The sequence below is a fragment of the Lycium ferocissimum genome, chromosome 7 (assembly GCF_029784015.1).
Source record: "Lycium ferocissimum isolate CSIRO_LF1 chromosome 7, AGI_CSIRO_Lferr_CH_V1, whole genome shotgun sequence".
Taxonomy (NCBI): Eukaryota; Viridiplantae; Streptophyta; class Magnoliopsida; order Solanales; family Solanaceae; genus Lycium; species Lycium ferocissimum.
The window spans coordinates 47,472,154-47,499,334 of NC_081348.1; the positions used below are offsets into that span (position 1 = coordinate 47,472,154).

The 27,181-nt window shown below is 36.6% G+C and overlaps 3 protein-coding genes across 5 annotated transcripts; 1 reads left to right on the forward strand and 2 right to left on the reverse strand.

Annotated features, from left to right (window-relative positions):
* Positions 1-1,538: 1,538 nt before the first annotated feature.
* LOC132065439 (uncharacterized) lies at positions 1,539-7,287 on the forward strand. Its single transcript, XM_059458838.1, has 3 exons — positions 1,539-4,331; positions 5,786-6,093; positions 6,748-7,287. Exons 1-3 carry the CDS (start codon positions 1,777-1,779, stop codon positions 7,092-7,094), a joined length of 3,210 nt encoding a protein of 1,069 aa, XP_059314821.1. The 5' UTR covers positions 1,539-1,776; the 3' UTR covers positions 7,095-7,287.
* Positions 6,988-17,812, reverse strand: LOC132065438 (pleiotropic drug resistance protein 2). The gene is made up of 20 exons (XM_059458837.1): positions 17,088-17,812; positions 16,079-16,199; positions 15,624-15,712; positions 15,380-15,464; positions 14,978-15,268; positions 14,609-14,699; positions 13,581-14,481; positions 13,003-13,163; positions 12,800-12,903; positions 12,562-12,718; positions 12,405-12,482; positions 12,172-12,320; positions 11,209-11,541; positions 10,340-10,630; positions 10,167-10,250; positions 9,709-9,842; positions 9,397-9,624; positions 9,137-9,308; positions 8,456-8,710; positions 6,988-8,361 (listed from the first exon to the last, which is right to left on the reverse strand). The coding sequence occupies exons 1-20, from the start codon at positions 17,480-17,482 to the stop codon at positions 8,089-8,091; spliced, it is 4,392 nt and encodes a 1,463-aa protein (XP_059314820.1). The 5' UTR covers positions 17,483-17,812; the 3' UTR covers positions 6,988-8,088.
* A 3,429-nt stretch (positions 17,813-21,241) lies between these two features.
* On the reverse strand, positions 21,242-26,892 carry LOC132065441 (protein BUD31 homolog 1-like). 3 transcript variants are annotated; one of them, XM_059458840.1, is made up of 4 exons: positions 26,789-26,892; positions 22,631-22,731; positions 22,342-22,529; positions 21,242-21,535 (listed from the first exon to the last, which is right to left on the reverse strand). In XM_059458840.1, exons 2-4 carry the CDS (start codon positions 22,722-22,724, stop codon positions 21,380-21,382), a joined length of 438 nt encoding a protein of 145 aa, XP_059314823.1. In that variant the 5' UTR covers positions 22,725-22,731; positions 26,789-26,892; the 3' UTR covers positions 21,242-21,379. The 3 variants fall into 3 exon arrangements, with proteins under 3 accessions (XP_059314823.1, XP_059314824.1, XP_059314825.1); XM_059458841.1 differs by lacking the exon at positions 26,789-26,892 and adding an exon at positions 25,227-25,336; XM_059458842.1 differs by lacking the exon at positions 26,789-26,892 and adding an exon at positions 22,884-22,911.
* Between the last annotated feature and the right edge of the window lie 289 nt (positions 26,893-27,181).

Consider the following 27,181-nt stretch of genomic DNA (forward strand, 5'->3'; position numbering starts at 1 on the left):
CAGTTTCACCTATAGGAAATTTCGAACTCCAATATAGTGTGTAATGACGTTTCACTTGAAAAAAATTCCAAACTCTAACACATTATATTAAACTTTTCTATATTTTAGGCAGGTATCTTTGGCCAAATATTTTTTTTCTCATTAAAGAATTGCTAAGTATGTTTACTTTTGAGACAATGACTAGTTTTGTTTTATGGTGTAAAATCTGATGAATGAAAATTAAAAAAGGAAAGAATGAAATGAGAACTGGATAAAATTCATGTAGTAGAGAGTAAAGGGAAGTGAGGACACGACTTATAAAAAGGAATGGGTCATGCAAGTAATAAGACAATAATTGGGCTAAAAATGGTAATGCAGATGCCCGACTTGGTATCAGTGTACATGCCCGACTTGGTATCAGTGTACAATTACCTCTTGCATTTTTTTGCACGGATTGGCGTTCAAAGGCGCTGGTCTTTAATTTTTGGCCCTTAAATTATTGGTCTATTATTTTCGTCCTTCGCTTAAAAAAGTGGTTGAAATGTCCCGAGATTATGAGTTCGAAACCCCGCTCAGTAAAAAAAAAAAAAAAATCGAGAGTCAAAGCTTCCCGAAAAGTCTGCCTTAAGGCAAAAAATTCTTTTTTTCTTTTGCCTTCAGTTTTTTTTTTTTTTTTTTTAATTTTTTTTACTAGAATAAGGCCTATCTCTTGTTGTGTAAAAAATGGTTCCTTGCCCAATTCTCCTAAAGAAAGTTGGGTTGGACAGTTACCTAAATACAAAGCCAAATTTAACCATTTTTGTGCGCGGATTGCCTTTCATTTGGGGGTGGTCTTTAATTTTTGTCCTTCAAATTGGTGGTCTTTATGTTTTGTTCTTCGCCTAATACCCCGAGGTTGTGGATACGAACCCCAGCTCAGTAAAAAAAATAAAATTCGCAAGGCAGATGTTTGGATTCCCAAGGCAGAAATTCTGCCTTAAGGCAGAGTTTGCAAATCCAAACTCTACCTTTCGAATTTTTTAAATTTTTTTGACTGAATGAGGATTCGAACCGGAAATCAAGAAATTTTTAGTGAAGGACAAAAGTTAAAGACCACCAATTTGAGGGCCAAACATTAAAGACCACCCCCAGTAAAGGACAATCCTGCAAATTGCCCAAATTTAACTGAGCTCTTCGTTCATATCCTTTAACCCGGCCCATAACTGGACACATATCCAAATCAATGTTTCCTCTTTCCCATAAAAATCCGCCATTAACAATCTCTCAATTTAATAACGCTATTACAGAACGCATCCATAAGTTTCCAATTCGTTAACTTTGCACCAATCGTATCATCAAAAGAAGAGAAACAAATGGATTTTTCTCCATTTTTTCATCTAAAAAAGGTTTGAATTTGATAATATATATATATATCGCTTTTGAGGATTATTTGATCTGAAAGTGATCTTTTTGAATACCCTTTTATTTGAATCGAACATATTTTTATATGGAAAAGGGGAAGAGACTTGGCTGTAATTTTTAATTTATTTTAGGGTTAGGGTTAGGGTTAGGGTTTCATATGCTATAGAAATTTTGGTTGATTTAATTTGGAAATTGCTGAAGTTTGGGTTGATTTTTGTTGGAAATTGATGAAAATTTGGGATGATTTTTGTTGGAAACTGTTGAAGTTTGGGTTGATTAAATTTGGAGATTGCTGAAGTTTGGGTTGATTTTTGTGGGAAATTGCTGAAGTTTGGGTTGATTTAGGTTGGAAATTGTTGAAGGTGAGTCTTTTTTGTTATTACTGAAGTGTTGATAATGAGGGAGAGGAGGTTTGGAGGAGATGCTAGAGGTCCACCACCACGTTTACCGGAAAGGAGAAAGGATCGTGGTTACTCGCCTCGACAGAGGCCGACTAGGAACAGGGATTATTCGTCTCCACGGAGGGTTAGGGATGGGGATTACTCGCCTCGAAGGAGAATAAGGGGGGATAAGGACTACTCGTCTCCTCGGAGGATAAGGGGCTCGCCCCCAATGAGGATTCAAGAGCGGAGGAACTCGCCACCGAGGAGGTACCAGGGTCGTGAATACTCACCCGTGGCAGCAACTATTCGAAACCGGGATCGCGATCGCTCACCACCAGTAAGGAGTCGGAACCAGGAATACTCGCCACCAGGAAGGAACAGGAACAGAGAGATTTCGCCACCGGGAAGGACTAGGAACTGGGAGCAGCAGCACTCACCACGTGGACGGAGTAGGGAGCATCACCTGTCACCAAGTGGCCAGATGATTGGTGAACAGCGGGCTGAGTACTTTCACGAGCTTGAGAGGTCGAGAAAGATGGGAATTGATGGTGTTGGAGACTTTGGAGAGTTGCAGAATGCCCGACCCTTGAATTATGTTGGTGGAGATAGAGACTACGGGCCATCTCAGAGCTTGAGAATCCCTGATCGTGATAGAGGAAACACTGAGATGCTTGGTGAACATTCACAGAGGTTGCATGAGATAAAAGAGGGCTTAGGGAATGAGGACTCAACTTCTGTAAACTACCCATGGAGTCATTTGTTAGATAAGCCCAGAAAGGGCTCCAGAGACTATGGAATTAGTGGTAGTAGAGTAAGCAGCGAGAGAGACAACCGTGGAAGGCCCTATTCGGGTTTTGTGGATGGTAGCATATCTTCAGAAGCTGATAAGAGGATGTTGTACTCTTCATATGAGTCTCCTTTGCCTAATGTTGGTGTACAGCCAAGAATCCCTGGCGTTGGAAATAGTGGCAGCTACCCATTGCCATCACGTTATTTGGATGCTGATCACATCAAAGATGAGGAAATCCATTTACAAGACGGGTTCCATTCCCATAAAGCAGCAGGAGGAGGAGTGCCAGCATCAACGGACCCATACATGGAGGACCCCTTGAAGTCCACGCGATATTCAGAATTCAATCCTGATTACATGGTATCGTCGTCTCACCCTGACGCGTTGCCCTTGGTACCTGGAGTTATTAAGGATGATATTGCCAGTTCATATAGTAAAGAGGTCCAAATTCGATCTCATGGAAATAGACTGAATAGTGGAAACGCTATTGAGTCTATTGGCCATGACGGATATGATAAAATTCCCGGGACCATATCTTCTCTGAACCCTGAAAAGCAAGTAAGTGGATTCAGGAACTACTCGGAGTCATACTTTGATCGAGCAGGGGAAAGGCGTGAAACATACAGTTATTCTGACATTCAAAGAGGTGAAGTTGGTAGTCCCAATGCCCTGCCTAGTGAATTCTATGGGAAGAGGGTGGGTTCAGGAGAAGCGCATTTTCAAGATGTTCCAAGAACTAACATGGGATTGGGCAAATATGATGAATTTTCTCATCGGGAGACTTTAATTGAAGATAAGCCACGGGGATCTCTTTTTACTTCTCAAAGGCGGTCAACGCCAGATTATTTTGAGTCACGCAGAGCAGTAGACCCAAGAAAGCCAGATGTGGACATATTGGATTATGGGGCTAATCGCCTTCAGTATGAAAATGAAACACATCGAGGCTATGAAAGCTCCCGTAAAAGAGAGCTTCATAAGTATCAGATAGATGATGATCTTCTAGAAAGATCTGATGCCTTGTATAGAGAATATGACCCCCGTTTTGAGAAGAGAGAGGCACGTTCTCGTGAAAGATTTATTTCAAGGGACTTGCCTGGACCATCTAATCTCTCTCTTAGAGAAAAACATCGCTCAACGGACAATCGTGGTGCTGGAATTATGATTTCAAGTGATGTAAGGAGTGCACACAAAACCCATGACCGTGGAGATGCTGATGAAATGTGGATCAGTAGGGATATAGATTCTGTAGTTATGTCTAGAAAGCCAAATGTTCCCCGCTCCAAATATGTGAAGAGTGGTAGGCCATACAAAGCTGCTGCCACCACTAGTTCCACAAGAAACCTTTCAGTGTCCATGTCGAGTCGTATAAGCAAATTTAGTAAATCTGGTGGAAGAGATATAAAGAAGCGGTTGGGGCCTCGTTCCCAGAATCTTGATATTGAACACCCACTAGGAACAAAATATAAACCTTCACTGAAGAAGCGTTTGGGACCCCGTTTAGTGAAGAATCATGCTCCTCCACCATGGGTGAAAAAGGTCAATTCTCGCAAGTCCTCTAGAAATCAAGATGGTTTAGATGAAAGTGTTGCTGAACAAGGTGATGACAAACAAGGTATTATTACTCCAGCAAAAACTGAACCTCCAGAGAACTCTAAGGATTTTAAGCAGCTGGTCCAAAATGCCTTCTTCAGGTTCGTGAGGCACTTGAATGAGACTCCAGCTAAAAGAAGAAAATACAGTGAGCAAGCTGGTAGTTTAAAGTGCATCGTGTGTGGCAGGTAGGTTTGTCTTTTACATCATGAAATGTTTTCATAGATGGAGTAAACTCTTCCTCTTTTATTGAACTTATTCATAGATTTGTTGCTGCGATCAAGTAAATGTCAGTAATTCATATTACTGGTTTTATGAGGACTCATTTGGCTAAGTTAATAATGAGACTAGTTGGGCTTCCATTTGAATGAGGCTTTTTCATTCCATGCTGCTTCAACCTATGAGGTCTGTTGGAGTGAATTTTTTTCCTGCGCGGATGGTATGAAATGGCCCTGAATACAGCGGAATGGATATAAGGATATATAAGGATTTGTATAGTTGGCCCCAAGTAGTTTTGAGTTTGAGGATTACTTGAATTGATTGATGCATGGGAACTCTGGAGTTGGAAAAAGTTTAATTTTGTAGGTTGGATGTCTTATTGTCCAGGGAAATATTATAATCGGATGCTTGGGGGCATTTCCTCTCGATCTGTCTAGTTAGCACCATTGCCCGTATGGTGCTTATCAAGAAGAGCAAATATATTATTTGTGTTAGTGCCTTTGCCCTTATCTTGAAATGGTGCTTACTAAGAAGATCAAATACTTTGGTTGTTCAAACAACCATGACTTGAGGAAATGGAAGGGGGAGATGTTGAATGAGTTGCAAAAGAAAACCTCTTCTGCTATTTCCATCCAATGGGAAACTCAGATCTGACATTATACTGGATTTGACACACCATATGTTCATGTGGTGTGGTTGCTTGGGGAAGGGGCTATAGATGAAGCAGTTGGTCTGATAGTTAGGTTTAAACAGTAGCTATTGCAGCTTGTCTTTCTTATTTTCATAGTCTGATGATTAAAAGTGTCTCCAACTAACCATAGTCAATGGTTGAACCTACTGCATGATCAAATAGAAATTATTTTTTCATGTGTACAAGGCTATTTGCAATTTTAGTGACCTTCTTTAGACCTTATTGGCGGCCACTGCATGATCAAACAGAAATTATTTTTTCATGTGTACAAGGCTATTTGCAATTTTAGTGACCTTCTTTAGACCTGATTGGCGGCCATAGATTTTTAGCCTAGTCTTTGCACATCCAGGGGAGAAATTTTTCTTGAGCAGTCTTGGTTAAAGATAATCAGTCTCTTGTAGGGGCCACCTGAATGATGAACTTAAGTTTAGGCCTGCAGTTCTGTTGTCTTTTATGAAAATTACATTCATGTTAAGATGTGTTTTTGGTTGGTAAGTCAAGTAACGCTTCATTTGGCTGGAGTATCTAGCAAGTTATCTCTTGCCTTTTCCGTTCTAAATTCCAGCTATCCTTACTGTTACCTTTGAGAACTGTATAGCTTATTTTCTTCTCCTGAAGCTTTACATTGGCGTTGTTATGTTTCTCTAAACTTAATTGGACCTTTTCTTCATCAAGAACTTTACTGATCTTTTTTTTTTTTTTTTTATATATTAATCTTCTATGTTGTTTCAGAGATTCGGAAGAGTTTCTAGACTCAGAAAGCCTCGTGCGTCATGCTTTAACATCCTCTAAGGCTGGTCTCAAATCACAGCACTTGGGTCTTCACAAAGCTTTATGTGCTTTGATGGGATGGAAGAGTGCAGATGCTCCTAACGGTAGTTGGGTTCGTGAAAAGCTATCGAATGCTGAAACTGTTGCTTTGAAGGAAGATCTAATTATGTGGCCTCCAGTTGTTATAATCCATAACAGTTCCATAACTAGCAGCAATGCGGATGAGCGTGTGGTTGTATCAGCTGAAGAGCTTGAGTCTAAGCTGAGAGGTCAGTTTCCCTCTTTCTTTGCGGTAGATGATATTATATCGAAATACCCCTTTGTTCTACTACTCCCCCAGTCCTATTTTATATGATAGTGTTCGACTGGCCACATAGTTTAAGATAGTGAGACTTTTGATGGTCCAAAACATGTCAGAGACATTTGTGAGGCTGTAAAATCATATTATTAAAGGTAGAATGAGAAGTTTAAAGTTAAATTGTTTCTAAATATACAAATTCTTTTTGGTACAATCTAAAAAGTAAAGTATGTCACATACAATGGGACAAGGGGAGTAACAAAGAGCCAACCACCCCCCTCCCCTCCCCTTGAAAAGGCCGAACAATTAGAAAAGGGTACACCTGTACTGGTTCAGATTCCTGTACTTATGGACTTTTACCCTCAAACTCGTTCAAGCACTCGGGTATATTTTGTTCTTGATGAAGAAATTTAGTTTATGGTACTTCCTCTACTAGAAAAGAAAGGACTATTCTCCTCATTGTTTAATTGATTGGTGTGGTTAGTGCAAGTCTGCTTGATGAAATTTTCAGATGTTCCATTGCTTTTATCCTGATATCTGCTAGGTTAGCCGAAGGGGTCTTCGACTCTTCGTCATAGTTATTTTATTTTCTGAATCTTTTGTTCTGATGTACTCTTCGTTACAGATATGGGCTTCGGGGAGAAGGCCAAGGTCTCTCGTGGTAAGCCTGCAAATCAGAGTATCCTTATGGTGAAGTTTAGTGCTACTCTCTCAGGTTTGGAAGAAGCAGAAAGACTGTGTGATATATATGCCCATAGGAAGCACGGGAGGGCGGAGTTCCAGCGTATCAGTTCCGATCACTCTGGTAGCATTGATGATGAAACTAAAGAACCGTTGACAGACCCTGTAGGAAAAATTCTATATGGTTACCTTGGAATTGCCGAAGACCTGGATAAAGTAGATTTTGAGACGAAGAAACGAAGTTCGGTGAGGAGCAAGAAGCAGATTAAGGATATTGCAGTTGCACCTTAAACAAGAAGACCGAGTTTTAGCTTGGCAGGGCAAAAATATGTGTTTAGAATTATAGCTAAGGTACTTTGGTTTTTGCTTGTAGCTAATTATGTTTTGCTATCTAACTTGATGAAAGTAGATACACACGAAGTATGTTAATCACAGGTTTGGAAATGGTTATATTTTTAATATTTTTTGCCCATTCTTGCTTATAGCTTGAGCCTTCTACTTTTGTGATATTTCATCTCCTCTAAGCGATTTGAATATGCCTGTGAGGTGATCATCTAGTTAGAGCATTTATGCATGTACAGGATAACATTGATGGTGCATGGAGACAAAACGATTGGTGATTTCATTTCATTTGCCTTATGCTGGGCGATGTTTGTCGGTATTTGTGCTGGTGGGAGGATCCATGTAATTCGTAGAATAGTCTCTGTGCGCAACTAGTTGGCCCTGAGACTACCGTGTTTCAGAAAAATTAATGATGCATAATTTCTCTAGCAATATGATTTTTCTTCAGCAATGTTGGTCGCCCCTGTACTAGTAGGCTATATATGAATGGAAGTATGATACTTTATTAGGTAAAGTGATGTAACAGTGCATTAATAACATATGAAAGATGAGCTTAAAAGGGCTGCTCTGAGAATTGGAAAAAGGAAAGAAAGCTCATCTTAGGGGAAATGACTTAAAATTAAAAGATTAGATGCCGCCACTGCGAGGCAAGGGAGCAACTTGTTTGGTCTTGCAGTGCATCATGCCCAGTGTGAGAATGAAATGACGCCTTAGCTTGATTTGAGACCAAGATAACGCTTTAGCTTGATTTGAGACCAAGACTCCTTACAACTCTGACCAATAGTGGCACTAAGCGGCTGGAGATTTGATTGAATTGACAGGCTAACCAGAATTGGAAGATAAGGTAACAAGCTATAACAATATACAATTCCATGTTTGATGTGTAAACCTATACCTAAACATCTAAGAGAAACTTTAGGATAGTCAGAAATTTCTCCCATTTCTACCTTGTTTGGTGGTTCAAGAACTTGATTCCATAAGCAAAAACAAAGAAAAACAGAAGAACCCAGCCCACATGGGCAAAAACCACTGCTACAAGAAAGTCATGATCATATCCCAAATATTCTTTCAGGAACTGATTCACCTGTATTTTCACAGTTTCACCGGGGAGTTCAAGTTCATCGGTTATATCTCCCACCTGGGAGGTGAAAATCCCGTATATTGTCCATGCAACCGGAGAGGCCCAATAGTACCACCTCCACCACACTGGAATTAGCTGTAGAAGTTAAAACCAAAAAACCAAAAACCTCGTGAGTTTTTAACTAAATCAAGAAATGGCTGCTAGTAGTCTGGTTGAAAGGTTGGCCTACCGGACGAGGAACAAGGAAACCGGAGAATAAGTTCCAGAAGCTGAGGAAGAAGGACATGACAATGGCAGCAATTTGATAACCAGGAGTCAAAGCAACAACCATCATGCCATACATGGAGAAGTAGGTGAAGCACATGAATATGAAGTAGTAGAAATAGAAGAACTTTGTTGCTGTCCATTGGTATCCAATCATGGAAAACAAAAGAAGAGAATAAATAAAAGTCTGTATTGCAACATATATAGTCTCTATAGCCACCTGCAGACAACACAAGCATAAATGTCATAACCAACTGCTATACATGAGAAACTGGAAAAACGTCAAATTGACACCCCAATTTTAGATATTACGCAATATAGATAGGTCACTTTTTTTTCATTTATGTATATACACAGTCAAACGTCTCTATAACGCCATCGTTTATCCGGATGTTTGTTGGCTGCTATAACGAAATGTTGTTGTAGAGAACATATAATATAACATAACTTGAAAAATCAGTTCCAAGGAAAACTAGACTGTTATAGTGAAATGTTGTTATAGAGGGTGACTGTTACAGAGAGGTCTGACTATACTATGTGTTTAATTCTTGGCTTTTTAGTGAGTTTACTTCTAAATCCTGGCTCCGCCACTTGACTGAGGGATCAATGAAGATATAAGCATGTATTCGGGAAGTTTATGTGATACCTGAGCAAATGCATAAGGCAACTCTGAATACATTCCAGCAGCTCTTTCGCGATAGAAAACCGTCCTTTCAACAGCCACAACAGATTGTACTGCCGAAGCATTTGTGGCTCCAAGAAACATGACAGCTGCATAAGTTGCTCCTAGCAGATTAAGCAAGTCTTGTTGTCTGTATCTGTTAACAGATAAAATAAATGTTAAAACATTTCTCATTTTGAATTCGCCAACATAATCGAGCTTATAACAAAGAAGTTCAGGATTACATTTTGTTTCCTTTATTCCAAAAAATGACACCAAACAGAATCCCTATGACTACTGTCATGAAGAATCTGATTGCATTATATTGTGAATTCCTCCAGTATGACCAGTGTTGTTTCCAGAAACAGGCCTTGCACTGAGTTAGGAAGGATTGGGAATATTGAGTGGGGAAATACAGATCCTTTGAGCGAGGTGCTGGTCTGCTAAGTTCCTTGATCAGCAGTTGATTTCTCCTGCAATGGAAAATGAGACTCCGATTAAGTCGATCACTCCGATTAGGTTAACAAATTAGCTTAGTAATGTCAACAAGAGCTTACTGGTAAAGATCAGAGTTGGCATATACTTCAGCAAAATCGACATCAAGTTTTGTTTCCATAGAAGAAGAGCTGACATCAAGCATCCACGTAGCTGGATTATCGCACTCTCTGATATTGGGAACCCCTCGTATGGCCTGCAAAATGGAAAACACGAAGTTAAAATTAAAACCTCTTGAATTATGATAGAGGAGACTCTACTATGCGGCTTCATGAATGGAGTGTATGAACCAGTGGCGGAGCCACCTTGTCTAAAATTTTACATCCATTTGCTGGAAAATTACACTGTGTGGGTACGTAATTATTTTTAAAGATATATATACTATATGTTGAATCACCTTGGCTTCTTCGTATGTGCACTTTTTAGATATTTTGAGATTATTTTGTACTGCATGAATTGCTATGATTAGCAGAGGAACCAGCATATACTTAAAAGGACATAGGATAGAAAGAAAACTAACCTCAAAATATTCAACCATCGTTTGAGAATGAGAGCCAAGAGGTCCAGCGTATATTACTTGGCCTCCTCTTTTCATCAAAAGTAGCTTAAACAAGAGATCGGTTTTATATCACAAACTTAACTTCACAAAATGGAATAATGAACATAAAAAAAATGGATAAAGTTGATAGATACCTCATCGAAAGCTTCAAAAATATCTATGCTAGGCTGGTGGATCGTGCAGACCACCGTTCTTCCTGTATCCACTGTTTTTCTGACAGTACGCATAACAATAGCTGCAGCTCTAGCATCAAGTCCTGATGTGGGCTCATCCATAAAGATGATGGATGGATTTGCAACTAATTCGACAGCAGTCGTCAGCCTCTTTCGCTGTTCAGTAGAAAGACCATCCACCCCGGGGAGCCCAACAAGAGCATTCCTCAATGGTTTGAGCTCTACCAATTCCATGACTTCTTCCACAAACATCTACAGTTAGAAAGGAACAAGGTTAGTGAAACTATAGGCGGAATATATTGATAGCCCCCTGAATTTGTCAGTAAATTTCATTTAGACACTTGCACTATGGCTTATTTCAATTGAGTACTTGAACACATGATAAAGTGTTCCTGTTAGACACTCCCGGCTCAAATTTCAAAAAAGCTTCCGTGCGTGTTTTCAAGCACCCATTACGCAGATAAGTTAACTACATAAAATGTCACCTCCTTTAATTATAAATCAGCCTCAATTGGGACAGGCCTGAGATTTTACGGCTTATTGAGGCTAATGTGTATAATTAAAAGAGGTGACATATTTTAAGTGGTTAACTTATCTACGCAATGGGCACTTGAGAACACGCGCAAAAGTTTTTTCAAAATTTGAACCAAAGGTATCTATAATAGGAACACTTTATCATGTGTTCAGGTGTTCAATTGGAACAAGCCGTAGTTCGAGTGTCCAAATGAAATTTACTGACAAGTTAAAGGGGTTGTCGATGTATTAAGCAGAAACTTTAATACATCGTGTTTCTGGATTGAAATGGAGTCTGCATTATGTTACTGTCTTGCCTTTCGTGTTTCTGTCTTTACATCGGAGGGTAGACGTAACCAGGCTGAGTAGAGGAGGGACTCATAGACAGTTACATATGGTGAATGAATGTCACTTTGTTCGCAGTAACCGCTGACTCGAGCAAATGTTGTCTGATTCTTTGGGTAACCTGAAATTTTTATGCTCCCTTCAATGTATCCACCTGTCTTTCTACCTGCTAAGACATCCATCAAGGTGGTCTTTCCAGCACCACTGACACCGACCAATGCTGTAAGAATTCCAGGCCTGAAGGCTCCACTAACGTCTCGTAGAAGTTGCAATCTATCTTCTTCAATTCCTTGAGTCTTCATTTCCTGATAAAACAAAAGTTCCATGTTTAGAGAGCTTAGTATGCTTGCTTTAACGTGGTTTTCCAGGTAGCGCCAAAGAAACGGTGAGGATACAACAACTACGCCTCAATCCTAAACAAGTTGGGTCGGCTATATGGATCCTCATTATTCCATTTAGGGCGTGTTTGGTATGGATGAAAACGTTTTCCAACTTTCTCATGTTTGGTTGGTCAAAAATTTTGAAAAATATTTTCTCTAGAAAACAAGTTTCTTAAAATGAGGAAAATGACTTCCCTAGTGGAACTAGGGAAATTAAGTTCCACAAGTGGCATTTTGATTGTGTCCTCCCCACACTCCAACACACCCTATGCCCACCCCCACCTCCACCCCCTATAGCCCCCATCCCATTACCCCACACCTTACCCCCGACCCAGGCCCCACACCCATAGTGTTTGCCTAAATTATATACAAATGCTTTTAGGACAATATTTTCTGTTTCCGTACTAAACACAAGAAAATAAATAAGAAAACAACTCATTTTCTAGGAAAACATTTTCCATCATACCAAACACGCTTAAGCACAATTATTCATGATGAATCCTCATAACGAAGAAGCAACGAGAATCATAAGTTAAATTGGAAAAAAGAACTTACAGCAGGCATATCGACATAGTAATTCACATGGTTGAATGCTAGTGAAAGGGGCTGGAACGGCAAGACCATCCGTTTTCTTAATTCATTATTCGGGAAAGGAACAGCACAGCTGGTGTTTACTTGAGAACATGTTGGAGCCATCTGAATATCTGTGGTAGTTATTACTCGACAAATTAGTCTCAATCTGTGTAATTAGTCTCAAACTTACACAAAAACAGAAATCTAGAAGTTACCTCTTATTGCTGCTTCTCGAGGCCTATTGTTGCTTTTATCCTCATCCTCAACACTGACAGCTTTAGTATTTCCAAGAGCTGAGATTTGTGCTGTGAGTTAATATACCGATATCTTTACATTTGAGTTGTGAAAGTTAAATCATCAAAGGGAACATACGTTTTAAAAATGTCAAAGCTGCAATGAAGAGGACATTGAAGAGAAGTGAAAATCCAAAAAGTGCTCCAATGCAAATCCAATACCAAGTTTCTGTGGTAAATAAGCCTCTGTCATGGAGAAGAGTCTTTCCTAGCGTTGGTTGAGAACCATTAGTAGGCTGTGCCAAAAGAATGAAAAAGTTAGAACCCGTCTTCCTTGATTACGCTGAATAGAAAGGGAACGTAAAATAAGATCTTACAGCACTCCATCGATCATCTAGGAACTCGTTTATGGCAATTGCGTTCTGTCCATACATCATAGGGGAGACATAGTAGCCCCAAATCATCCAATCTTGGATGTCATCTGTATAAAACATAGTCTAGTATTTTAGTACTTCTAAGGTGAAGCTGGAAAATGGTAAAAACAATGTGAAGCGAAGAGCTAAAGCAATGGAATTTTGACCTTTTGAGACGATGAAGCCTCCAAGTATAAAAACCAGAAGCAAAGTGAAGGTTCCAAGTGTGTTCGCAACTACTTGTGTTCTTCCTGCTGCTGCAATAAAACGGAACAAAGAGAGAGCCATCTGATGGACCCCGACAAATGCCAATAACTGTTTGAAAAACCTGAAAGGAAACAAAGATTAGTAGATTACATACTATCATAGTACCAAAATGAATGCAGCTTCACATTTCGAGTAATAGCCTGTTCGACTAAGAATCCAAAATTTTCTTATCTTGAAAAATGCTTCTTGTCGAAAGTGTTTTTTGAAAAACATTCTTCGAGAGTAGCATTTTGTTTTTGGCTAATCAATTTGAAAAACACGTTTGCCAATATTAGAGCAATAATTTGTGCTTGGCCAAGGTTCCATAGATGGTTCCGGAGAAAAAGCTACTTTTTTCACTTTCTAAAAAACAGCTTCTGCTACTACTCAAAAGCCCCTATTATTTCCCTTAAAGCTTGGCCAAACACCACAACTTTCTAAAATAATTACTTTAGGCCTCCCAGAAGCTTGGCCAAACATGCTATAAATGTGCGCTTGCCTGCTGGCTGCAGGGGCAAAGCCAATGGTGTAGTATGTAAGGATGATCCAAATTGTAGATTCCATTAATGAGATTGGAATTTTAAGCACCCAAATTGGCAAGGAAAAAGCCCATGCTGGATAAAATAAGCTATCTCTCTGCTTGAAAAACACGGGAAGCCTAAAAACTGTCATCGCGAGCTCTTGCATCCCATTGAACATCACGTTGATGAGGCTGAAAAACAAAGCGCCCCAGAACTTAGCGGAATCTCTCACACTTCCAGCTTTCATTTGTGTTCTTAAAAACACTGTCAAGGCAATAGTCGCCATGATAGTGATTTGGGCAGTTTTAAAGATGTACATGAAAGAACTTCGTTTCATCAGCAACAATTCCCTTGAGAAGCATGCCTTGAAGAGTTCCAAGTTAGAGATACCATATTTATTTTTCACTAATGCTGCACGATGGACGCTGAACTTATCATACGGAATTGTAAGTTCTACAATAATTTGTTCACCAATCTGAAAAGAATTGAAGGACTCAGCAAACTCAGGAACAGATATATATACGTAAGGCCTGCTTTTTCTAAACCAATACTGTTCTTGATCTTTCTTGGAAGTAACTTCCACCAGAAAATCTGCAATTCCTTTCCTTTCCGGACATCTAAATCCCATGTACTCAAAGAATTCAAGAACGTTTTCTCTCGGACCCTGGTAAACAATTTGACCTTCTGACAGGAGAATAACATCGTCAAATAGATCAAATGTCTCGGGATCAGGCTGTAAGAGGGAGATAACCATAGTTATATCGTTAACGTGAACCATCTGCCTCATGAACTTGATGATCTGGTAGGTGGTGGAACTGTCCAGCCCCTTTGATATTTCATCCATGAAAAACGCTTTTGCTGGCCCAACCAACATTTCCCCTTCATTTCAGCAAAACAGACAGACCATTTAGGAAATATAATGAGCTTTGATGAGTTTGTACACAAAATTATCACAAGAACAAAGTGCCGGGGAAAAATAAAGATACACAGACTAAGAGATGTTTACCAGTAGTAACGCGCTTCTTTTGTCCACCTGAAATGCCTCTTCTCATATCATCTCCAACCATGATATCAGCACAAATATCTAATCCAAGTATCTGTGTGGAAATCGACATTACTGTTAATATAAGCGCTTTGGCATAAGCAAGAAAGCTGGGCAACTCGGTCATGAAGCATTTCGCGTTCATGTAGGGTCTGGGGTAGGGCCACACCCCAAGGGGTGTGTTGTAGATAACCTACCCTGATGCAAGCATCAGTGGCTGACTCCATGGCTCGAACCTGTGACCTATAGGTCACACGGAGACAACTTTACCGTTGCTCCAAGGCTCCTCTTCACAAGCAAGAAAGCTGACAAAGAAAAGCAGAAGTTACAGACCTTGAGTACATAATCTGTAATTAAGCTTGTCCCTTGGCCCTCCATTGCTGTGGCCTTCATAAATGCATCAATCTGAGGATCTGGCATTATACCCGCTTCTTTTTCTCGTCTTGACAACTCCAGCAGTAGATCATACCTGGTTCCAACACCCAAGCATCTTCCAGCAAAATCTAATGTTTCACGAACTGTCATCTCTCCATGATGCAGATCATGTTGGCTAATATAAGCACTTGTTCTTTGAGGAACAAATTCATTAAATTCATGGCCACAATATGTAATTTTTCCTGTCACCTGCAAAATATAACTCATGATTCAGCTATAAGGAAGAAAATAACTCCAAAATTGTAATAAGGCTATCAGTAAACAATTTCTTCAAAGAGAAGATAAGCGGCATGAACCTACCCTCAAATCGCCTTCACCTTTTCCTGCAAGTGCTTTTAAAAATGTAGTTTTTCCTGAACCAGGAGGCCCTAGGAGTAATGTCATCCTGAAAGCAACTTAGCATAAGTGATAAGCAACAAGCTCAACCATATCCGAAACAAAATATGACTCATAAATTATTAATAACTAACTAAATTAGGAATGAACACAACTATCTACAGTGAAAGCTACTATGTCTACTATTTTTGTTATGTAAGCAGCGTACCTTGATGGCCTTATGATTCCACTCACATCTTCAAGAATTTGTACAACCCTTTTCTTGGAAGGAGAAAGGTTAATCAATCCAAGAACAGCCTGTTCATGTCATCAGTTCAATTTAAGAACAAAGAAAAGAATAATAAATCTTGTCTTATAGAAGGCCAATTATAACTCCATTGCAGATTCCTGTCTTTCAACTTCATTCAAACTTTTCCAAAACTAACAGACACGTGCTATTGAAGGACAACCCCATACCATTTCATCCTTGTTTTGGTGTTGTTCTTACTTTTAGTCTATGTTGCTAAGACTCTTACAAAATGCGCCGGGGTGCATATTGGATCGTCCAAAAGTAGTATATTTTTGGGGGATCAGACACGGGTGCAGCATCATTTTTGGAGTACACACAACATAGCTTTTAGTACGACGAATGCAAACTTTGTGAAAAAGGAGGAATACAGTTACCTCTATGGTATTCAAGGTGGAATTAAGCAGAGTTGGAAGTGCTCTTGTCCCAACATATGCATCTCCTTCTACACTTAAGTTTTGAAATCTCACTTCAACCTTTGGGATCTCTATGCCTACCCTGTTTCAGTGTAAAATTTTACATCATTATAGTGTAACATACAACATCTTCATCATACATGAACTCTAAAATGATCAACTAAAGAAGAAAAAATGGAAGAGTGCTAACATTGTGCATCGACTTTAACTTCTGTAAGTTGATAGTATAAAAGGTTTTTACGTTGTCACGCTATTTCAAAGAGAATTACATGTAACTATCCGTAATAAGTGAAATTAGTAACCAAAAAAAGAACATGCAGCATCTTCATCATACCAAAACTAAACAATGATCAAAAAAAGAAGAAGAAAATGAAGAGTAAGTAGACTACTAATATTGGGCATCGAGTTTAACTTCTGTATGCTGATAGTGCAAAAGGTTTATGTTGTTATGTTATTTAGAATAGAATACACATAGCTATTCATAATAAGTGAAAATAGTAACAGAAATGCTCAGAAGGTAATGAGATCATTCCGAGGCTACCAAATGGAGCGCGGAACTAGCTGTTGCTTGTGAGGTATGGAAAGAGATCGTATTTAATGAACATGCAGCATCTTGATCATACCTAAACTCAAAAATGATCAAAAAAGAAGAAAAAATGGAAGAGTACTAATATTTATGCATCGAGTTTAACTTTTGTACACCAGTAGTATAAAAGGTTTTTACGTTGCCATTTCATTTAAAAGAGAATTACATGTAACTATTCATAACAAGAGAACATGCAGCATCTTCATCATACCCAAAAAAATGATCAAATAAAGAAGAAAAAGCAAAGAGTACTAATACTGTGCATAGAGTTTAACTTTTGTACACCGATAGCTTAAAAAGTTTCTACGTTGTCACGTGATTTAAAAGAGAATTATGTGTAACTATTCATAGTAAGTGAAATTAGTAACCAGAAAGATAAATCACCTGTCGGTCCTATTTCTGAGTCTTCTAAGGAATTTCTCATTATCATCTTCCACAACTTTAAGAATACTCTCCATGAATACTTTCCTATCTTTATTACCAAGCTTAGTCATGTCAACTTCATGATGAACTACCCTCCCATTGTTCATCACCTCCTTCATCATCCCTTTTCTCATTCTATCGTATGTTGGCAACCGATCTATCGCCGCCCATTTTAGCTCCTTCTCATCCTCCTCTGCCACCTCTCGCCACCGCGTACTGTAATTGTTCATAAAAAATGCATCCCTTTGCCCTCCAAACACCTCCTTAATACTCTGAGATGACCTCCAACTTGTCCCCCTACTATTACTACTCCTCAATCTTGCTAACTCATTCCCCACAAATGCCCCCTCCATCATTTTCAACAATATTAGGTACTGGTTCAGATGAATCCAATAGCTTTTGTTAGCCCCTGTATTTGTATTAGGAAATCAATTAAATATGTATAAATATTTAGTTGTGAATCCAATAACTAAAACGAGCTATGGGTTCGGTGACAAGTTCAGAACCCAAAAACTTGAAATCCTGGCTCCGCCTCTAATACCACTAACAGTAACATGTCAAGAACAGAGAAATATGGCTAAGATCAGTAGAAAAGATCAAAACTTATTGAAGTGTTCCTCAAGAATGATCAAGATTTTTGAGAGTTGTTCATAAACAAACGATACAGTTTGCATGAAATGAATTCTTGATCCAAGATTTTTGGAGGGTCTATAAAAAGAAAGCAATATTTTAGATGTTACATACAAGATTATCAAGAAATGTTCAATTCTAGAATGCAACTTTTTTGCTAGGTCAGTGCTTCAAATTGCATGAAATGAACATCTCCTCACCAAAATTATTGATTTTTTTTAAATATACTTTTATGAGGAAAAAATCTTATATTTATAAACATCTTTTTCCTCATGGTGCACTAGACACTGTTTTCTTGCCAAAAAAAAAAAGACATTTGTCTTCTTGATTCCCCCAACCCCATAGAGGATAATGGGGTGGTGAAGTGATGGGGTTGAAGATTAACTAAAAAGTAAAAGTGAAACATTTTTTCCTGAAAAATTCTGGTCAAATAGTGAAACTAAGAATTTTTTTTTTCCCGCTTTAAAACTGTTATTTTGCCATTTGACCAGAATAATTGGCCGTTGAGATGGAGATCAACAGTGTTGATTGATGGCCATGCTTAGAAAAAATGATTGTTCATAGTAATATTAGAGTTTAAGTTACGTACACCTAGTGAATAAATTTTTTATATTAACCGATAAAGTTGACTTCTAAGTCTATAGCAAAAGTTAACTCTTAAATTATTTATAAATAAAATAAATTTGTCATAATTATTTAAATTGCATCTGATATTAAATCCGTGAGATTAAGGTAGGGAGAGTAACAATATTTGCGAGCCTAAGTGGAAATTAGTCTAACTTAGACTATTGACTTGGTAGGAGAAGGTTATGTTCCACTTTTGATATATATATTTTTTGGTAGTGATTAGTGTCTAATTTGATTAGTTGGAGAAGCATTTAAAACACTCAAAACATCCTCCATAGCGTACTGATATAAACAAGTTAGCCTATGCGGCTTTAGCTTGTTTAAAGGATGTAGATCAGTCTACATGGCAGATGAAACTACAACTGTTTAAGCACAGGGTACAAATAGTTGCAATGCTCATTTTACGCATCCGATATTGCTATGACTTGATATTTTCAAATAGAGTTTTAAATCACATGCACTAAAGACGTAAAAAATATTTATACAACCAGGTTAGTTAAAGGCAATTACAGGTAATTCTATTTGATTGAATTGATCGATAAAATATAATAAATGGTAATTTGCTATAACATGTTAAATTACACTGATAATACAAAAAAATTAGTACAATGTCGATGTGTGTGTATGTGTATATATTTTATTTTAACTATATAGAAGCATAAACCCATGCTTCGTCGTCCGTCCATTAAAAAAAAAAAAAAAAAAAAAAAAGTGGGCCCATAATACACAACACCAAGTAATATTAAAAAAAAATAAAAAAGAAGAAAAAAAAGTAGAACCCACCATCTCCAAACTCATGGAAAAAAAAGTGGACCCTATATTAACAAAATCAAGCAATATCAAAACTATATAGAAGCATGGGTCTTCGTCGTCCGTCCATTAAAAAAAAAAAAAAAAGGTGGGCCCCATATTACACAACACTAAGTAATATTTTAAAAAAAAAAAAAAAAAAGTGGAACCCACCATCTCCAAACTCACGGAAAAAAAAGTGGACCCCATATTAACAAAATTAAGCAATATAAAAAAAAAAAAGTGAACCCCATATTAAAAATACAAATAATGTCAAAAAAAAAAAGTGCAAACTTTGTATTCGTAGCAAACACTAATATAATAAAGTTTTAGATACGGAGCACAAACTATAATGTTATTAATCGTATTTTGAACATAATATATATATCTCCAAACTCACAGAAAAAAAAAGTGGACCCCATATTAACAAAATCAAGCAATATCAAAAAAAAAAAAAAAGTGAACCCCATATTAAAAATACAAACAATGTTAAAAAAAAAGTGGAGATTTTGTATTCGTAGCAAACACTAATATAATAAAGTTTTAGATACGGAACATAAACTACAATGTTATACTAATCGTGTTTTGAACATAATATGTGTATATATATATATATATATATATATATATATATATATATATATATATATATATATATGTATATGCATATGCATAATAATAGTGCAAACTAATAATGTCCAAAAAAAAAAAAAGTGCACCTCATATTAAAAAATGAAACAATATTGATGTAATTTTCAAAGTATCCTATTAAGTCAATAATGATTTTATCTATTGCCACATGCGTATCAATCCATTAGTAGAAGAAATTAAATTATTATACAAAGAAAAATATGAACCCCATATTATTGCTTTTCTTCAAAAGGTTAAGTAGCCAAACCATACAATTTTTTTTTTTTTTTATATTAGCTTGAAATCTAATCTAGATATTGAACTATTGTATTTGCTATTCCACTATGTCATTTATTTGTTATGTTTACTAAAATAAATATACTTAAAATATTTATATTTTAAAATAAGATAGAATTTAATTACTTTTTTATTTTTATTCTTACTCTAATAAATGTGAAAAGAAATTAATGTCGTAAAAAAAATATCAAATGGAGATCAAATAATGAATAAGGTAAATTAGTCAGATTATAATTCTAATCGACGTTTTCTTAAAAAATCATGCAAAAGACAACATGACAAGTAAAATAAGCTAAACCGAGAATATTTAACAAAAAATAAAAATTAGTATTTCTTCGTTTAAATAGAAAATCAATTTCTACTTTGTTTCGTTTTAAACATGTAAAATTAATTTAATAATTTAAATTAGAATTATCCAAATCAAATTTGATAAAAATAATAAGTATTTTACACCTTTAAATTAATCGAATTAAAATTGAAAGTATCAACTGATACTTAAATATTGCTATTGTTTTATCTTAAAGAGAGGAAAATAGTTTCCTCTTAAACAAGTTTTCTCTTTTAAAAAAATATTAATAAATTTTTGCCGATTTTGTATTCGTAGCAAACACTAATATAATAAAGTTTTAGATACGGAGCACAAACTACAACGTTATATTAATCGTGTTTTGAACATAGTATATATATATATATATTATCACTATCCAAACACAACTACATACACATATTCACATAGATACACTATAATCTAAGGTGTTGGACCCGTACGCAGCACAGGCGTAGGCCGTCTAGTATATATATATATATATATATATAACTTTAAATCCTTTCTAGTAGAGGTATAGCCAAAAATACTCCTAGACTATAGGAAATGGAACAATTTTACCTCCAATTAAAAATGGTCTCGGATCTATCCATATTGTTGTCAAAGTAGCTCATTTTGGACTAACAGACCTCTAAAAGTGCTATTAGGGAAAAACTATTTTTTTCGGACTTTGAACAATTTCTCTCAAAAGCACTTATTTTTTCATAAAAGCTTTGACCAAACACCTCAAGTCTCTAAAATAAACATTTTTAGCCTCCCAGAAGCTTTTGGCCAAATATAGTTTGATGGTTATCCAACTACAGGATACATGAGAGCATTTCCAATAAAGCAAGTCAAGTATATCAACTAGCCTGTTACAGACAAAGGTTTCTAATGCTTTGAAAACTCAGAAAGATAGAAAAAGCCAAAGTCTTTCAGGATATATCTGCTGTCATAACATACAGCTCGGAAGCAATTAGTCACCACTTGCACAGCCTTGACATCCACAATGTACACACTCTATTACAGCAGCTTCCCTAAGGTGCTTTGGGACACGACACGCACAAGTAGTTGCGAAGTTGTGATCCCGGGGCTGTATGCAGTGCAAGCAGCAGAGACGCTCGTATCCAGGCTGCAAGTTGAATCCCAGAAACAGGAAAGAATCAAATATAGTGAAAAAACCCAAAGGCCAATAAGACACTTTTTTTTTTTAGTGATAAGCTGTAAGCCCGAAATCGTTTGTTAACCATCTCAGCCAGATATCTGATGGATGATAAGAAGCAAAAGGTCCAAAATGCAGTTCAGTAGAAGAGTGCAGGTATTTTCAAAAATTTATGGAGTCTCGCTCTTCAAGAAAAAGGAGAAGAATCATTCTCCTACAATGGCTATGGATATGTATCCCCGGCAAAACATGCTAAATCTTGGCAAACTACATTGGTATCCCGGTATTCCGACCATCCTTCAAGTTTCTGAAATAAAATAAGCCTCCTATCTTCCAGAACTCCATTAGACAAACCTTTCCATCCATTAACTAGCATCTAAGACTAAAACAATGTTAATTTCGCTAAATTGTTAAAAGATTTGTCAACTATGTGAATATTTCCCTTGAAAGGATATTAAAAATCTGACAGACACAAGTGAAGTCAGCTGGTGAGCAAGAAAGGAAAAGAAAACATTTCTGTAAGTTTTTTCATTTTGTACCGTGCTTATTGGCATTTTCTCTTGTTCTCTTGTGACAGGCTAATTGTCAAAAGAACTTAAAAAAAATAAGGGATTCTGTATGCATCCCAAAGAAGTAAAGGGAGAAAGAATATAGCTATCACAAAGTTTCACCTTCTTTACATCTTTTTCCACTTTGACTTTAGATGAGCAGGACGGTGGGCGGGCAATTGGAACAGACAGATTATATGAGTTCTAAAGGAAGTTGCCTTCACTCACCTTTTTCCACTTTGCAATCAGGTTGCGATCTGCATAACCTTGTTCCAAACAGAACTCGTACAGCTCTTTAGATATTTCTTTCCTTACATAGTAAAGGTCATATACATATCTGCTCCTCTGATGTGCGATCTTGAATATGGGCCAGAGTGCTTCACACTTTCTTTTACCATCATTTGAGTCATTGCCAGCTTCCAAAGCCCAAAAACAGGAGTTAACAGTCCGGAAATTTCAATCACAGAAATAAACAAAATGAGATTGCTGAATTCCACCTCGCATCAAATATACTCACCTTCTCTCATTTTAGCATCCAGTTCAACTAAGGTAGGCTCAATCAGCTCCCAACCCTCGGGGTATTTTATACGATTTGTCTTAACTCTAGGCATTTTTCAGCTGCAAATAAAAAGACGAAGAGACTTATTTCATATACAAGACAAAATGAAGAAAGAAGTAGTAATTGCCCCCATAATTTATATATTCACAACATGCACATTAAAAACAATTTTTTATAGGTAAATTAATTTTTTTGTAGTCAGTAAGCGCACCAAGAAGATGGTACATCAGTGCAAAATGAGTGAGGAACCATCTACAGAGTTTCTATTATTACAAAAGTACATATTCTTTAAGCATCTAGAAGTTTCCATGAAGGACAAGGTTTTATCCTGAAACATCTATTCCTCCTTCCAATCCAGACTGCCCAAAAAATAGACAAAGAAGTGGTATTCCAAAGCATTCTCTGGCTCTTCTTAACCCTACATAACCTACCCCCCCCCCCCCCCAGCTGCTTAGAGCATCCATGCTTCACCCAAATGTTCCCAAATCTTTTTTTTTTTTTTTTTTGAGAACTGGTAATGTTGTATTCCTCAGCATTAAGGACATGCTGGAGACCTCCAAAAGTTTCAGGGCCAAAGAAAAGAAAAAACAGAGAGTATTTACAGAGAACCTAACAGATCAACTAATTTTTTTGAAATTAACAGATCAACTAATTGTTCTACATCCCTGGACTATTTTCTTTACACCAACAATAAAAAGACACAATGCAATTCCATTTCACTTTCTGGATGGAATTAAACCTATCCTCAAAACATCTACCATTTGTTTTTTTTTTTTTTTTTAACCAGGTAAGCATTTATTTTATTCACAGCAATAGGTGTTCCACTGATCCACCCTCCCTCTGCAGTGAAAGCATCTATCACACGGATTAATCATTCTCTTTTGCAAGTTGTCCTGTGTTAGACATTCCTCGTGTAAGGCAATTTATTCAAAACCAGCCATTATAGCCAGCAGCATATGCTTTCCAAATCATTTTCCTTGGAAAATGGCAAATATCCCAGCATACTTTCTTAGAAACCATTCATAACATGCCTTAACCGATAAATTTTTATCCCTTCATTCTGATATTGGGATCATATTGATTTTTTCCTTTAGCAGGATCCGGTCCGGTCTGAAAATCAGATAGCTAACATTTTCCATATTTCAATCCTCCAGATTTCTTCTAAACTGTAGGTTCCAACATCATCATTCAGGAAGTCAGCCAAGGTGCAACTTCTGTCAATGACCAGACAATACAGATAAGGATACACATCCCTCGATCTGCAATTATCCAGCCCCTTATCCTTTCAAAGTCATATCTTTTACCACAGTGCAGCTTAACTTATTTACTTCTGAAAATTCGTCATAGATTCCTAGTCTATTTCATACAGCCGCCATAACAAGCATGTAAAGCTTTATATACCATTGTCTGTGTAACTCCTCAGGGGAGAACTTCCTTTTGTGCAGAACTACCAGTCATTTGGAAAAAAGGCTCTTATTATGAAGCCTTAGGTTCTTCACTACTAATCCTTGACTAGCATTTGCTTAAGTCAGACGTCAGTGTGGACCATTGATCAAACATACCTTCTTTCTTTCACAGCATCCCTTTACATCTCAAGAGTAATATCCTGCCAACCTGGCGGGACATTTTCCACTGTAGACCCCAATACATATCACGGCTCATCTACTACATTTCCGGCATTCACCGAAAATATGCTGATCTTGGTACAAAAGCTAGTGGTACTATTATCTTAAATATTCCATGATCATTACTTCAGCACCACACAAATTGAGCGTGTCATCTGCAAACAGGCAGTGCAATACTTCCTCTATATTTCTGTTTACTACCTTTTATCCACCCATATTCGCAGCCCTTTTTATCACCAAGCTTAGAGACCCCATCACCAATAGAAATAGGAAAGGGTACAGAGGAACCCCAAATCTCAAAACCCTTTGAATAGGAGAGACCGAAAGAAACCTGAAGGTGATCCATTAATGAGTATTGAGAATCTAGCAATAGAAAAAAGAGAAAATACATAAAATCCCCCCTGAACTTTTCCCAAAAACTTAAGGACCCGTTTGGCCATAAGAATTATTCACTTTTTTCCGGATTTTTTTTTTCACTTTTTTCAAAAATTAGTGTTTGGCCATGAAAATTCCAAATTGAAAAACAAGAAAAACTTATTTTTCAAGTTTTTCACTTTTTTCACAACCAAATCAAGTACATTTCAACAAAAAAATACTATTTACAAAAACTATGGCCAAACCCAACTCCAACTCCAAAATTCCAAAAAAAAAGTGAAAAAGTTTTTGGTTTCTATGGCCAAACGCCTCCAAAATTTACCAAAAAAAAGTAAATAGCACAGAGCAAATATAAATCACCAAAACTACAAGAACAAAAAAAATATAGTACACAATCTTCAGGTTTTAATTTACACAATCCCTAGATATTCAAGAATTACATTACCAGCTAAATAATTGTTCCTTAAAGCTAAAATAAAAAGAAAAAAAAAGCATGTGCTTTGCACCAAATACAAGCATTGTTAAAAACCCAACTCCGAGAAAGTGTTACTTACTACGTAAAAAGAAAAAAGTGCAAACTCAGTTTCTGCTGAAATTACTGATATAACATCAACTTCATGTAAAGTGGCGGAGCTAAGGTTGAAGAAAGGCTTCGTCAAAAAATCATATTGTGCAAATAGGGCAAAAACAATTGTGCTGTTGAATCACGTGCGCCCAAGGGTCACGGGGCGGAGGTAATCACCGGTAAAAAATTATAATGTATATATAAGGTAGATATTTTGTGATTATGTACATATATTAACTTTTAAAAACTCTAAACATATGCAAAAGGTTAGCTTAAATGATACCCTATATTTTTACTATAGAAAACTAATAAAGGTAGATATTATTACTTGCGAACCTACATACACAAATAAGTGGACGGTTCAGTGATAATGCAGGTTTAGTGGTAATGCAGAGGCTAGAGAAGTTATCTATTTCCAGAGATGTGGGTTCGAAACTCCACTAGTGCCTATGTTTTTTCATTTTTTTTGTAATAATAAGCAAGGTTCTCTTTTAATTCAATTTTTAAAATTAGAAGAACGTATAAATTGAACTCGAGCAGTTCTTTTCCTTTGGGGGTAACTTTTTCCCTTCTTGCTATCATACATAATATTATACAGAATTTTTTTAACACTTTATATTTTAAAAACAAAATATAAAATTGACAAATCAATAGGCAAAAAGCAAACCGAATTCTCTCAATACTTGTTGTTACCATTCTTTTCCATTGTTTTCTTTCACAGAGTTAAACCCAAAATTAGATTTTCAAAATATATTAAATAATGATACTTGTTCGTTAGTTTGATGGTTGTTATCAGGGGTAGCTCAAGGATGAAGCTAGTAAAGCCTTTGCTTTAGCCCCCCAAACTTTTGAGGCCCCAAATTTTTTGCGGATAAATTTTATGATTTAATTTTTTCTTAGACAATATTGAAGATTGTAAAAAGAAATACAAAATTTATATAATAAAAGAAGGGAAAAAACTATCTACTTTTTAAGAGAAATATTTTAGAACTTTGAACTAAATTACTCAAAATCTTCATATAATAAAATTTTTACAACAATATCTAAGGTAATGTATTTAAAACACATGACTAACTCTTATTAACTTTAATTAATCCTCACTATTATAAATATTAATAATAATGTTACTATGTGAAGTAAATGCAACAATTATAAAAAAATAAAAAGGCAAGACTAGATTTTTTTTTTTTATGGATGTGTATATATTTAAGGTCTTGGATTAAAATTTAGTTTTAGGCCATTAATTTTATTGAGACGCTCTTGGTTGTTATACATTAGCTTGAGGTCGGTATCCTGTCTTAAAATTTTAAACCCCTTGACATCAAATCCTGGCTCCGCCTCTGCTTGACATAAAAAATTCTATTGAAGTGGCAAAGGAGTTCAAAAATTGATTTTTTTCCAATCCTAGGGGTTAAGTTTATGTGCAAGAACTTGCTAAAATTACAACAAATAGTAAATATAAATTCATAACTTTTAAAAATATAATGGGTTCAATGCTTAAAAAAAAAAGAGATTAAACCCATAAAGCTTAAATTCTGGTTATTTACTTACCTTCGGTTATGAACGGAAGTGGCTCCGGCAAGCTGCTCCTTTTTTGGTGTTTAGTGAAGAAGAGAAAAATAGGAATACACAGATCTCCCCTTAACTTGTCATTATTGTAGAACAACTCCTACTCCTTTTTATAGCACTCCCTCCGTCCCGTCTTGCTTTCCTTTTTTGTCTGTCCCAAAAAAACGTCTCCGGAAAAGGATTAAAAATACCCTCCACTATAAATTTGGGTAAAAAATACCCCTCCCGTCATTCCAATTTTCAAATATACCCCTGTATCAACGAAAATATCCAACATAACCTGATTTCATTTTTAAATCCGACCCAACTAAATAAAAAATGCATATGGGTTGCCCGTTTCTATACCTAGTGGTTCTAGATATAGGACTCGGTAAC

What these genes read in the sequence shown, in the direction of transcription:
- LOC132065439 (XM_059458838.1), top strand. Translation starts at nt 1,777, where the DNA reads ATGAGGGAGAGGAGGTTTGGAGGAGATGCTAGAGGTCCACCACCACGT. An exon ending in AAGTGCATCGTGTGTGGCAG is followed by an intron (nt 4,332 to 5,785) that starts GTAGGTTTGTCT and finishes ATGTTGTTTCAG; the next exon opens with AGATTCGGAAGAGTTTCTAG. An exon ending in GCTTGAGTCTAAGCTGAGAG is followed by an intron (nt 6,094 to 6,747) that starts GTCAGTTTCCCT and finishes TCTTCGTTACAG; the next exon opens with ATATGGGCTTCGGGGAGAAG.
- LOC132065441 (XM_059458840.1), bottom strand. Translation starts at nt 22,724, where the DNA reads ATGCCTAGAGTTAAGACAAATCGTATAAAATACCCCGAGGGTTGGGAG. An exon ending in GGATGCTAAAATGAGAGAAG is followed by an intron (nt 22,530 to 22,630) that starts GTGAGTATATTT and finishes GGGCTTTGGAAG; the next exon opens with CTGGCAATGACTCAAATGAT. An exon ending in TGATTGCAAAGTGGAAAAAG is followed by an intron (nt 21,536 to 22,341) that starts GTGAGTGAAGGC and finishes TTCAACTTGCAG; the next exon opens with CCTGGATACGAGCGTCTCTG.
- LOC132065438 (XM_059458837.1), bottom strand. Translation starts at nt 17,482, where the DNA reads ATGATGGAGGGGGCATTTGTGGGGAATGAGTTAGCAAGATTGAGGAGT. An exon ending in CTCAGAAATAGGACCGACAG is followed by an intron (nt 16,200 to 17,087) that starts GTGATTTATCTT and finishes ACACTGAAACAG; the next exon opens with GGTAGGCATAGAGATCCCAA. An exon ending in GGAATCATAAGGCCATCAAG is followed by an intron (nt 15,465 to 15,623) that starts GTACGCTGCTTA and finishes AGTTGCTTTCAG; the next exon opens with GATGACATTACTCCTAGGGC.